Source organism: Salvelinus alpinus, chromosome 7 (genome assembly GCF_045679555.1).
Source record: "Salvelinus alpinus chromosome 7, SLU_Salpinus.1, whole genome shotgun sequence".
Lineage (NCBI taxonomy): Eukaryota > Metazoa > Chordata > Actinopteri > Salmoniformes > Salmonidae > Salvelinus > Salvelinus alpinus.
Genome location: NC_092092.1, coordinates 72,257,589 through 72,270,088, shown reverse-complemented (window position 1 = coordinate 72,270,088; position 12,500 = coordinate 72,257,589). Strand labels below are relative to the sequence as shown.

At 46.8% G+C, this 12,500-nt stretch overlaps 1 protein-coding gene across 3 annotated transcripts in view; it reads right to left on the bottom strand.

Annotated features, from left to right (window-relative positions):
* The window catches only part of LOC139581629 (glutamate receptor 1-like), a 231,968-nt gene that overhangs the window by 87,673 nt on the left and 131,795 nt on the right, over nucleotides 1–12,500 (bottom strand). For all 3 annotated transcript variants that reach the window (XM_071411588.1, XM_071411590.1, XM_071411589.1), the window contains exons 10-11: nucleotides 9,570–9,776; nucleotides 7,821–8,269 (exon numbers count right to left, since the gene is read on the bottom strand). In XM_071411588.1, the coding sequence (XP_071267689.1) occupies nucleotides 7,821–8,269; nucleotides 9,570–9,776 (656 nt within the window). The remainder of the gene's footprint in view (nucleotides 1–7,820; nucleotides 8,270–9,569; nucleotides 9,777–12,500) is intronic.

The window sequence follows — 12,500 nt, the reverse complement described above, 5'->3', positions numbered from 1 at the left end:
ATGAGGGAAGATGGATGAGAGAGGAACAGGTGGAGGAGAGGAACAGGTGGAGGATATGAGGGGAGATGAGGGAGTAGAGGGGCTAGAGGGATTTAAGGGGGCAGATCCCTGCTCCTCTAGCCACCTGTCTAGAGAGATAGACAGAGAGGGGAGGATAGGAGAGGAGAGAGGGGAGGATAGGAGAGCAGAGGACAGCAGAGAGGGCAGAGGGGAGGAGAGCAGAGGAGAGCGGAGAGAGGAGAGGAGAGTCATGTCTGATTGACAGGGGTGACATTTACAAAGAGCACAGTAAACAAAGGATTTAGAGAGAATAAATAGCACACACACACACACACACACCAACACACACACACACACACACACACACACACACACACACACACACACACACACACACACACACACACACACACACACACACACACACACACACACACACACACACACACACACACACAAGCACACAAACAAACAGGTAGGCACACAAACAAACACACAGGTAGGCACACACACACACAGGATCACACACAGGCACACACACGTACACATACGTACGCACGAACCCACACCCACAGCCCTGTCTCTACAGAGCTCTAGGCAGACATACCTTTAGAGCCAGCCAATCAGAATGCATTAAGGAACAGACAAAGGGAGGGGAATTTACGGCTGTCTTTGGATGCATTCCATATAGCACCCTATTCCCTATATAGTGCACTACTATAGGCCCTGTTCAAAAGTAGTGCACTATATAGGGAATAGGGTGCCATTTGGGATGCATCCCTGTCTTTCTTCAGACGGCAACGTGTGGAAATGAACCGCCACAGCGCTGATTAATACCAGCTGAACATCGTTAACGTCTTCGTAAACTCGTTGTCTCTGATTAAAAGGAAGACAGTACAGGCAGCTTAAAGACTCACTGTCTCTCCTCACAGATGTAAAACAAACATTCTGTTCTCTTGAGTGACCAAATAAAAATAGACAAAACTGGTCAAAAACAAAGTTTAAGCATTTTAAAAACCAGCCCAGCAAAGACTGACTGTGGCTCTTCAGAAGACCGCACTTGTATGGAGCTATGGACACATATGACGCCTTGATAAGTTCCTTTCCTGAGGATGGCTCACCTCTCACAGTTCTGGGTGACTTTAACCTCCCCACGTCTACCTTTGACTCATTCCTCTCTGCCTCCTTCTTTCCACTCCTCTCCTCTTTTGACCTCACCCTCTCACCTTCCCCCCCTACTCACAAGGCAGGCAATACCCTTGACCTCATCTTTACTAGATGCTGTTCTTCCACTAATCTCATTGCAACTCCCCTCCAAGTCTCCGACCACTACCTTGTATCCTTCTCCCTCTCGCTCTCATCCAACACTTCCCACACTGCCCCCACTCGGATGGTATCGCGCCGTCCCAACCTTCGCTCTCTCTCCCCCGCTACTCTCTCCTCTTCCATCCTATCATCTCTTCCCTCTGCTCAAACCTTCTCCAACCTATCTCCTGATTCTGCCTCCTCAACCCTCCTCTCCTCCCTTTCTGCATCCTTTGACTCTCTATGTCCCCTATCCTCCAGGCCGGCTCGGTCCTCCCCTCCTGCTCCGTGGCTCGACGACTCATTGCGAGCTCACAGAACCGGGCTCCGGGCAGCCGAGCGGAAATGGAGGAAAACTCGCCTCCCTGCGGACCTGGCATCCTTTCACTCCCTCCTCTCTACATTCTCCTCTTCTGTCTCTGCTGCTAAAGCCACTTTCTACCACTCTAAATTCCAAGCATCTGCCTCTAACCCTAGGAAGCTCTTTGCCACCTTCTCCTCCCTCCTGAATCCTCCTCCCCCTCCCCCCCCCTCCTCCCTCTCTGCGGGAGAGGGAGGAGGTCAAACGACACCGCTGGTTCTGCTCACACTGCCCTACCCTGTGCTTTGACCTCTTTCTCCCCTCTCTCTCCAGATGAAATCTCGCGTCTTGTGACGGCCGGCCGCCCAACAACCTGCCCGCTTGACCCTATCCCCTCCTCTCTTCTCCAGACCATTTCCGGAGACCTTCTCCCTTACCTCACCTCGCTCATCAACTCATCCTTGACCGCTGGCTACGTCCCTTCCGTCTTCAAGAGAGCGAAAGTTGCACCCCTTCTGAAAAAAACTACACTCGATCCCTCCGATGTCAACAACTACAGACCAGTATCCCTTCTTTCTTTTCTCTCCAAAACTCTTGAACGTGCCGTCCTTGGCCAGCTCTCCTGCTATCTCTCTCAGAATGACCTTCTTGATCCAAATCAGTCAGGTTTCAAGACTAGTCATTCAACTGAGACTGCTCTTCTCTGTGTCACGGAGGCGCTCCGCACTGCTAAAGCTAACTCTCTCTCCTCTGCTCTCATCCTTCTAGACCTATCGGCTGCCTTTGATACTGTGAACCATCAGATCCTCCTCTCCACCCTCTCCGAGCTGGGCATCTCCGGCGCGGCCCACGCTTGGATTGCGTCCTACCTGACAGGTCGCTCCTACCAGGTGGCGTGGCGAGAATCTGTCTCCGCACCACGTGCTCTCACCACTGGTGTCCCCCAGGGCTCTGTTCTAGGCCCTCTCCTATTCTCGCTATACACCAAGTCACTTGGCTCTGTCATATCCTCACATGGTCTCTCCTATCATTGCTATGTAGACGACACACAATTAATCTTCTCCTTTCCCCCTTCTGATAACCAGGTGGCGAATCGCATCTCTGCATGTCTGGCAGACATATCAGTGTGGATGACGGATCACCACCTCAAGCTGAACCTCGGCAAGACAGAGCTGCTCTTCCTCCCGGGGAAGGACTGCCCGTTCCATGATCTCGCCATCACGGTTGACAACTCCATTGTGTCCTCCTCCCAGAGTGCTAAGAACCTTGGCGTGATCCTGGACAACACCCTGTCGTTCTCAACTAACATCAAGGCGGTGATCCGTTCCTGTAGGTTCATGCTCTACAACATTCGCAGAGTACGACCCTGCCTCACACAGGAAGCGGCGCAGGTCCTAATCCAGGCACTTGTCATCTCCCGTCTGGATTACTGCAACTCGCTGTTGGCTGGGCTCCCTGCCTGTGCCATTAAACCCCTACAACTCATCCAGAACGCCGCAGCCCGTCTGGTGTTCAACCTTCCCAAGTTCTCTCACGTCACCCCGCTCCTCCGCTCTCTCCACTGGCTTCCAGTTGAAGCTCGCATCCGCTACAAGACCATGGTGCTTGCCTACGGAGCTGTGAGGGGAACGGCACCTCCGTACCTTCAGGCTCTGATCAGGCCCTACACCCAAACAAGGGCACTGCGTTCATCCACCTCTGGCCTGCTCGCCTCCCTACCTCTGAGGAAGTACAGTTCCCGCTCAGCCCAGTCAAAACTGTTCGCTGCTCTGGCACCCCAATGGTGGAACAAACTCCCTCACGACGCCAGGTCAGCGGAGTCAATCACCACCTTCCGGAGACACCTGAAACCCCACCTCTTTAAGGAATACCTAGGATAGGATAAAGTAATCCCTCTAAACCCCCCCCCCCCCTTAAAAGAGTTAGATGCACTATTGTAAAGTGGTTGTTCCACTGGATATCATAAGGTGAATGCACCAATTTGTAAGTCGCTCTGGATAAGAGCGTCTGCTAAATGACTTAAATGTAAATGTAAATAACAGTTGAGTTTGGTGAAGGCAGCCCTCTCTGGAGACAAGTCCAGATGTCCACACATGAAGTAATGGGGCCAGCTCATCTGGGAACGATGAGTATAGTAGATTGTATACTTTCATGTACTGTACCGCTGCTGTAGACCCCAGAGGGGAGGGAGAGGGAGAGAGAGAGAGAGAGAGTATGTTTACACTTGCTTTGGCAATGTAAACATATGTTTCCTATGCCAATAATGCCCCTTAAATTGAAATGTAATTGAGAGAGAGAGAGATGACATTCTCCTTCATTGGACAGCCTGGCAGATCCATATTTACTGGAGTGGTGTGTTCTGTTATGCTGTGAGAGCACATTCTGCACGTCTGTGTGTGTGTTTGCTATGCTAGCTTAGCAGCATGCTGTAAATGCCACCATCTGAAGGGTAATAGCAGAAACAGCAGGGACAGAGGAAGGCCTTTGATTTATCGAATCTAGTCCCCATACTGCAAGGCTCTTACAACCACAATCTCTCTCCATTGGTCCAGTGAGTCAGTCAGTGCCTTGGAAGTCACTGGTGATGATGCTATTTCTCTCCCCTCTTCTCCCCTCACTCTCCTCTCCTTTTTCTGTCCTCCTCTCCTTCCCTCCTTCTCTCCTCCTTTTCCTCCACTCCCCTCATATCCTCTCCCCTCCTCCTCTCTCTGGTGTCCCTGAGACAGAGTCAACCTTTCTGTGTCTCTAATTTCAGACACTTTAATGAGATTCTTAATTGGTGACCTTTAGAGAGGGGGACCAACGGTGGCACTGTTGATCAATGCTCTCACTCCGGGGGGAGCCAGACAGAGCTAGTGACACTACTTAATACACACTATCGACCCAGCCACCCTTCAGCGCAGTTCACTTCGGACTGGACAGAGTTTAGTTGGTGAAAGTGTTTTCCTTGTGTTTTCTTTGTGATGGTGCGGTGCGGGTGCTCCTGAGTGACGCAGTGGTCTAAGACACTGCATCTCAGTGCAAGAGGCGTCACTGCAGTACCTGGTTCGAATCCAGGTTGCATCACATCCGGCTGTGATTGGTCCCATAGGACGGTGCACAGTGTTGTCCGGGTTTGGCCGAGTAGGCCGCCATTGTAAATAAGAATTTGTTCTTAACTGACTTGACTAGTTAATAAAGGTTAAATACAGATCTGGGACCTGGCTATATTAAAAAGAGAGATTTTATTTATTTATTTTTATTTATTTCACCTTTATTTAACCAGGTAGGAAAGTTGAGAACAAGTTCTCATTTACAATTGTGACCTGGCCAAGATAAAGCAAAGTAGTTCGACACATACAACAACACAGAGTTACACATGGAGTAAAACAAACATACAGTCAATAATACAGTAGAAAAAATAAGTATATACAATGTGAGCAACTGGGGTGAGATAAGGGAGGTAAAGCCACAAAAAAAGGCTATGCTGGCGAAGTAAATACAATATAGCAAGTAAAACACTGGAATGGTAGATTTGCAGTGGAAGAATGTGCAAAGTAGAAATATATATAATGGGGTGCAAAGGAGCAAAATAATTACAAAAATACAGTAGGGGGAGAGGTAGTTATTTGGGCTAAATTATAGATGGGCTATGTACAGGTGCAGTAATCTGTGAGCTGCTCTGCAGCTGGTGCTTAAAGCTAGTGAGGGAGATAAGTGTTTCCAGTTTCAGAGATTTTTGTAGTTCATTCCAGTCATTGGCAGCAGAGAACTGGAAGGAGAGGCGGCCAAAGGAAGAATTGGTTTTGGGGGTGACCAGAGAGATATACCTGCTGGAGCGCGTGCTACAGGTGGGTGCTGCTATGGTGACCAGCGAGCTGAGATAAGGGGGGACTTTACCTAGCAGGGTCTTGTAGATGACCTGGAGCCAGTGGGTTTGGCGACGAGTATGAAGCGAGGGCCAGCCAACGAGAGCGTACAGGTCGCAGTGGTGGGTAGTATATGGGGCTTTGGTGACAAAACGGATGGCACTGTGATAGATACTTTAAAATACCTTCACATGTCTTCAATGAGGTCATCATTTTTGCTTCTCTAGTTTTGAAGCATTTTAAAATCCCACTTCTGTCCCACTGTAGGTTTGTGACACACAACTAGTGTAACTGAAAGAGTAGGACTACGGAAGCGTCTGTCTGGGACTGTTGTTAACTATTCAATGACAGCTGACATCGTGTAAAGTGTTCTGTGATGACAATGATCATGAAAGTAGAGAACTTCTTTAGTCCTGTTTTATCTAACTGACAGACAGAACGACAGACAGACAGAGGGACAGACAGACACACGGACAGACAGACAGTGGGACAGACTGATAGACAGACAGAGGGACTGACAGACAGACAGAGACAGACAGACAGACAGACAGACAGACAGACAGACAGACAGACAGACAGACAGACAGACTGTTATACAGAGAGACAGAGGGACAGGCAGACTGAAGGACAGACAGGCAGAGGCACATACTGATAAACAGACAAAGGGACAGACTGACAGGCAGAGGGACTGACAGACAGAGGGACAGACAGACTGATAGACAGACAGACAGACAGACAGACAGACAGACGGACGGACGGACGGACGGACGGACGGACAGACGGACAGACGGACGGACAGACAGAGGGACAGACAGTGGGACACAGACAGATGGACGGACAGACAGAAATGGGGAGTATATTAGGACAGACACATAGACACACACACAACAACAATAACAAGCCCTATAAGTTGATGTCCAAGTCCAAACAATCACAGGGAAGAGTGTTTATTACAACACATACACAGTCTGACCTTTTCAACCATGAACAGTAACACTACTTGTAACCTAAAAGCTCTCTAAGACAACAGTCTTTTACACAGCACAGTGGTACTAAGAAAACCCTACTGAATTGGGGAGAACCAAAAAAGAACAATAATGGACTGGAGCCTGCAGGACCGGATTGGGACAAGAATTTAGCCCTGGCATCTTGGTAGGGGGGCGGGCTGTTGCCCACTGATCAGCCAAAGGCTCATTATAGATTAGTATAACAGAAAATTTAACAGGCCCATGGATCACCGACCATGTCAACTTTTTCATGTTTTATTCTGAAATGAAATATAACATTTTGTGGGTGTCATTTTCTACCAGCCACTCAACAACAAAAAATGTATCCAGCCCATCTGGCATTTGCCAGAATTACCAGATAGCCAATCTGTGCCTGGGAGTCTGGTTACATCATGTGTAACTGCCACTAAGTCACAGCCTGGCCTGGCATGAACTAATTACCTTTTGTGTGGGTGGGGAGGGGGGCTGAATCATGGGGTGTTGTGTCAATTGAGTCTCTGTATTTATGTGGAAGCAGCAGCACTCTGTCCAAGTCAAATTTCCCTTCGGGGACAATAAAGTATATCATACCATCATATAATATATACAATCTACATCAGATTTAGCTCACTTCATTTGGATAGTCCATCTGTAGATGCTCTACAGCAGGGGTACTCAACTCCTACCCTACGAGGTCTGGAACCGGCAGGTTTTTTGTTCTACCTGATAGTTAATTGCACACACCTGGTGTCCCAGGTCTAAATCAGTCCCCGATTAGAGTGAAACATGAAAACATGCAGTGGAACTGGCTTCCAGGTCCAGAGTTGAGTTTGAGGGATCTACAGACTATCAGGGACATTTCAACTAACTATCTACTAGCCCTAACCCTAACCTTAACCTTTATCCTAACCCTAATCTTAGCCCTTACCCTTATTCTAAACCAAACCATAACCCTTACCCTTATTCTAAACCTATCCCTAAATGTAACCTTAGCCTTAGCTAAGCCTTAGCAACAGATTGTTTGTTGATAGATTTACCCTCTATAGAGCATCTACAGATGGAAAATCCAGATGATCCAAATAAAGTGATGACCCAGATCTACCCATTGTATTTCTACCCCATTGTATTTCTACATCAGATATTCCCATTGTATTTCTACCCCATTGTATTTCTACATCAGATCTACTCATTGTAATTTTCATCAGATCTACCCATTGTATTTCTACACATTGTATTTCTACATCAGATCTACCCATTATATTACTACCCCATTGTATTTCTACCCCATTGTATTTCTACATCAGATCTACCCATTGTATTTCTACCCCATTGTATTTCTACATCAGATCTACCCATCATATTTCTAAGTGGGATTCTTACCTGGGTGAGATGTCACATCCCTGCTGCATGAAGGCTCCCAGGGAGAACCAGAGAGAGTTGAAGATGCCAAACTCGTTGGTCTGTTCCTGATTCTGCTGGTTCTGGCCTGGCTGACCAGGGCTCTGCCCCGACTGTAGCCCAGCACCGGGCCCCGTCGGCTGGGTTGGGGTCTGGGGTTCGGCCTCCTCCTCATAGTCCTCTGCGTGCCACTCATAGGGGCTGAAGCGGCTCACCAGGAACAGGACCACGCTCACACCGATGTAGGCGAACACGATACACATCCAGATCTCATAGGCCAGCGGGTCCAGGAAGGAGAAGACACCTGGTTTAGACTTGGTGGGCTTCTTGATCATGATGGAGATGCCCAGAGACATGAATGGCTTGGAGAAGTCGATCACTTCTTCTCGGACCAGGGTGATGGTCAGCGGGGCTACCGCCACGTCTGCTTTCTGGAGGAGAGAAGGGGAGAAGGGGAGGAACAGAGGTAGAGAGAGAGGAAGGGAAGGAGGGGGAGAGAGGTTGAGAGGGAGGGAGGAAGGTAGAGAGAGAGGAAGGGAAGGAGGGGGAGAGAGGTTTAGAGGGAGGGAGGTAGGGAGGTAGAGAGAGAGGTAGGGAGAGGAGGTAGAGAGGGAGAGAGAGAGAAAGAGAGACATGTTAGCAAGAAATATAGAGTTGTGCTGTCACATTGACCATGAAATACACTCAAGCACAAAAAATGAAAAGCATGAAAAGATTGATGAAAAGCATGAAAAGATTGATCAATTTAAGATCCTACATCTATAAATAAAAACCTGTTTTCTACATCTGTAAATAAATCCGTAGAGCTAGATATTGTCCAGTACAGTAGGTGTGCTGGAGGAGGACAAAGAAGGAAAGAAAATACATACAGCATAAGACTGAACACACACAGAGATTTTGTTTAACAGGAAACACTCAAATCCTGACCTTGATTTCCTGTAGACCCCGTTCTCCCACCCTCATACACACACCAGTCTCCCCATAGCATCACAAAGACCCTTTCAACAGCAGAGATTGGCACCATGGTGTGCAACGGGTCCTCTTTGTTACAAATTAATTTCCTATGGATGTGTGTGTGTGTGTGTGGATGTGTGTGGATGTGTGTGGGCAGATTGCAGGAGATGGGACTGAACAGTTGTTCTTTAGTTACAGTACATACACTTAACCTCCCTGTCACCTTCTCAAGCATTGAGCTGCCCGACTCTGAGTCACAACCAGAGAGAGAGAGCGAGAGGGAGGGAGAGAGAGGGAGAGAGAGGGAGGGAGAGAGAGAGAGAGAGGGAGGGAGAGGGAGGGAGAGAAAGGGAGAGAGAGAGAGAGAGAGAGAGAGAGAGAGAGAGAGAGAGAGAGAGAGAGAGAGAGAGAGAGAGAGAGAGAGAGAGAGAGAGCGGGAGGGAGAGAGAGGGAGAGAGAGAGGGAGAAAGAGAGAGAGAGAGGGAGAGTCCACTGTGTATTAAGTTATTTAAAGCTTTATTGTTGAGCATTGAAAACAGATTTTCTGTGAAAAAATATATACTTCTTTGAAAGGACCAACATGTTTGGCAGACGGTATCGATGCAAACATTATAGTGTCAGAAATATTTTTTTTGCAGTGACATCAACATAAAAATACAATGTGACAACTATGAACGTTAACCACCTCCAGAAATGTTATGGACACTTATGACCTCCCATTATGAGCACTTACAAACCCTCATTATAAGCTCTAATGACCATCTTATGAGCACTCACCCCGTACACCAGCTCTCCGACCATGCCGTTCCACATCTTGGTCTCGGGGTCTCTGGCTCCATACTTCCCATCTGTGACCACCTTCAGTTTGTAGTGGTATCCAACGTGCTTGGCGATCTCAGCCGCTAGCTCCACGATGTAACCCTCGTACTTATCGTTCCCTGACAGCTGATCATGGTTCTTCTTCAGCATCACGTATGGGGATTCCTGTAGGAGAGGGAGGGTGTATACATTCAGGGTTGGGCTCAATTCCATTTCAATTCCAATTCAGGAAGTACACTGAAATTCCAATTCCTATTTTCTTCAATGCTTTTCAATAAGGAACATGTATTTTCTGAATTGACTTGAAGTGAACCCAATCCTGGATACAGTTCCAATATGATCACATTAAAGATCATTATTGGATGGATTGATAAAGGTTAGTATCAGGGAGTGTAATGACATGACACATTAGTATGACTGGTGGATGAACTGTGATGACAGAGAGTAGGGTCCTTGTAGCAGCCGTAAGGGAAGACATGTTGCAGGAGGCAGCAGGATCAGGAGCACAAGTTGGGCTATTATTAAGGTCCACAGTTGACGATGGTGGTCCAGACATTAAATGGACAATACAAAATTATAAAAAGTGGATATTTACAAAATAACTCCTTCATGAAAAGAAAATGCCTTGTAGCAGGCAAATCTGTCTATTCCATTCAGACTAAGGTTGGGGTATCAGGCTACCGTCAGCCTCCCCTCACAATTACCAAGATGAATCGGCAAAATTGCACCAAAAAAGTAATTTGTATTCTCTTAGCCCTGGGACATACAGTGCTTTCAAAAAGTATTCAGACCCATTGACTTTTTTCACATTGTTACGTTACAGCCTTATTCTAAAATTGATTAAATAAAAATGTTCCTCATCAAGCGACACACAATACCCAGTGACAATGCGAAAACAGGTCTTTAGAGATTGTTTACACATTTCTTAAAAATAAAAACAGAAATACCTTATTTACATAAGTATTCAGACCCTTTGCTATGAGACTCGAAATTGAGCTCAGGTGCATCCGGTTTTCATTGATCATCCTTGAGATGTTTCTACAACTTGGAGTCCACCTGTTTTAAATTCAATTGATTGGACATGATTTGGAAAGGCACACACCTGTCTTTATAAGGTCCCAAGGTTGACAGTGCATGTCAGAGCAAAAACCAAGCCATGAGTTCAAAGGAATTGTCCGTAGAGCTCCGAGACAGGATTGTGTCGATGCACACATCTTGGGAAGGGTACCAACCAATTTCTGCAGCATTGAAGGTCCCCAAGAACACAGTGGCCTCCATGATTATTAAATGGAAGAAGTTTGGAACCACTAAGACTCTTCCTAGAGCTGGCCCTCCAGCCAAACTGACCAATCGGGGGAGGCCTTGATCAGGGAGGTGACTAAGAACCCAATCGTCACCCGATGGAGATCCAGAGGTCCTCTGTGGAGATGGGAGAAACTTCCAGAAGGACAACCTTCTCTGCAACACTCCACCTATCAGGCCTTTATGGTAGAGTGGCCAGACGGAAGCCACTCCTCAGTAAAAGGCACATTACAGCCCGTTTGGAGTTTGCCAAAAGGCACCTAAAGGACTCTCAGACCATGAGTAACAAGATTCTCTGGTCTGATGAAACCAAGATTGAACTATTTGGCCTCAATGCCAAGCATCACGTCTGGAAGAAACCTGGCACCATCCCTACGGTGAAGCATGGTGGCAGCATCATACTGTGGGGATGCTTTTCAGTGGCAGGGACTGGGAGACTAGACAGGATCTGGGGAAAGATGAACGGAGCAAAGTACAGAGAGATCCTTGATGAAAACCTGCTCCAGAGCGATGAGGACCTCAGACTGGGGTGAAGGTTGTGGTGGTTCATTTCTTTACTATCAAATGAGGAGAGACAAACTTATCACACAAGTCAGAGTTATACTTAAACTAAATCTTTAATCACTTATTAATAAGGAAGCAGGCCAATACAACACACACATATAAAGTTAATCGATTGAGTGCTCTAAGATAATGATGGCTGGTCATTGCTGGTCGACGATTCACGCTCAGATGATTCTTTGAGAGCCCCGAGACAAAATTACAAAGGTCTTTAATAGCCAAGATACACCGCTTTCAACCTACATGACAAACAATAGATATATAGAATGGCTCACAAGGTTAAGATCTGTATGAAATATATAATACATAGCAGACAGTATCTGCTGTGTCGACAGTTTTCATTGTGTAGAGACCAGTGTCTGTCCCCCCGACTCCAAACTGGAACCATCTCTCCCTGGTACGGTATAGAACAGAAACATTAACTCATGCTCTGGAATGCTCTTTAGGTTTCATCACCCAAAAGACATGGTGAATCTCCTGTCAGTGTTTTCTCCCAGGGGCCCATCCTCAGTAGAACACCCACACAATAGTTAACAATACTCTATTCTGTTGCATAAAACAACCCTTTGATGCAATAAAAGTATTATAACATAGTCTTGCAATTTTTATGGTTCACCTTCCAACAGGACGACGACACTAAGCACACAGTCAAGAGCCTGAATGTCCTTGATTGGCTCAGACAGAGCCCAGACTTGAACCCGATCGAACATCTCTGGAGAGACCTGAAAATTGCTGTGCAGCGACGCTCCCCATCCAGCCTGACAGAGCTTGAGAGGATCTACATAGAAGAACGGGGGAAACGTCCCAAATACAGGTGTGCCAAGATTCGAGGCTGTAATCGCTGCCAAGGGTGCATCAACAAAGTACTTAGGTTAAGGGTCTGAATACTTATTTAAATGTGATATTTCAGTTTTTTTACATTTGCAAACATTTCTAAAAACCTGTTTTTGCTTTGTCATCATGGGGTATTGATGAGGGACATTTTTCTTTTTTAAATACATTTTATAATAACGCTGTAACCTAACA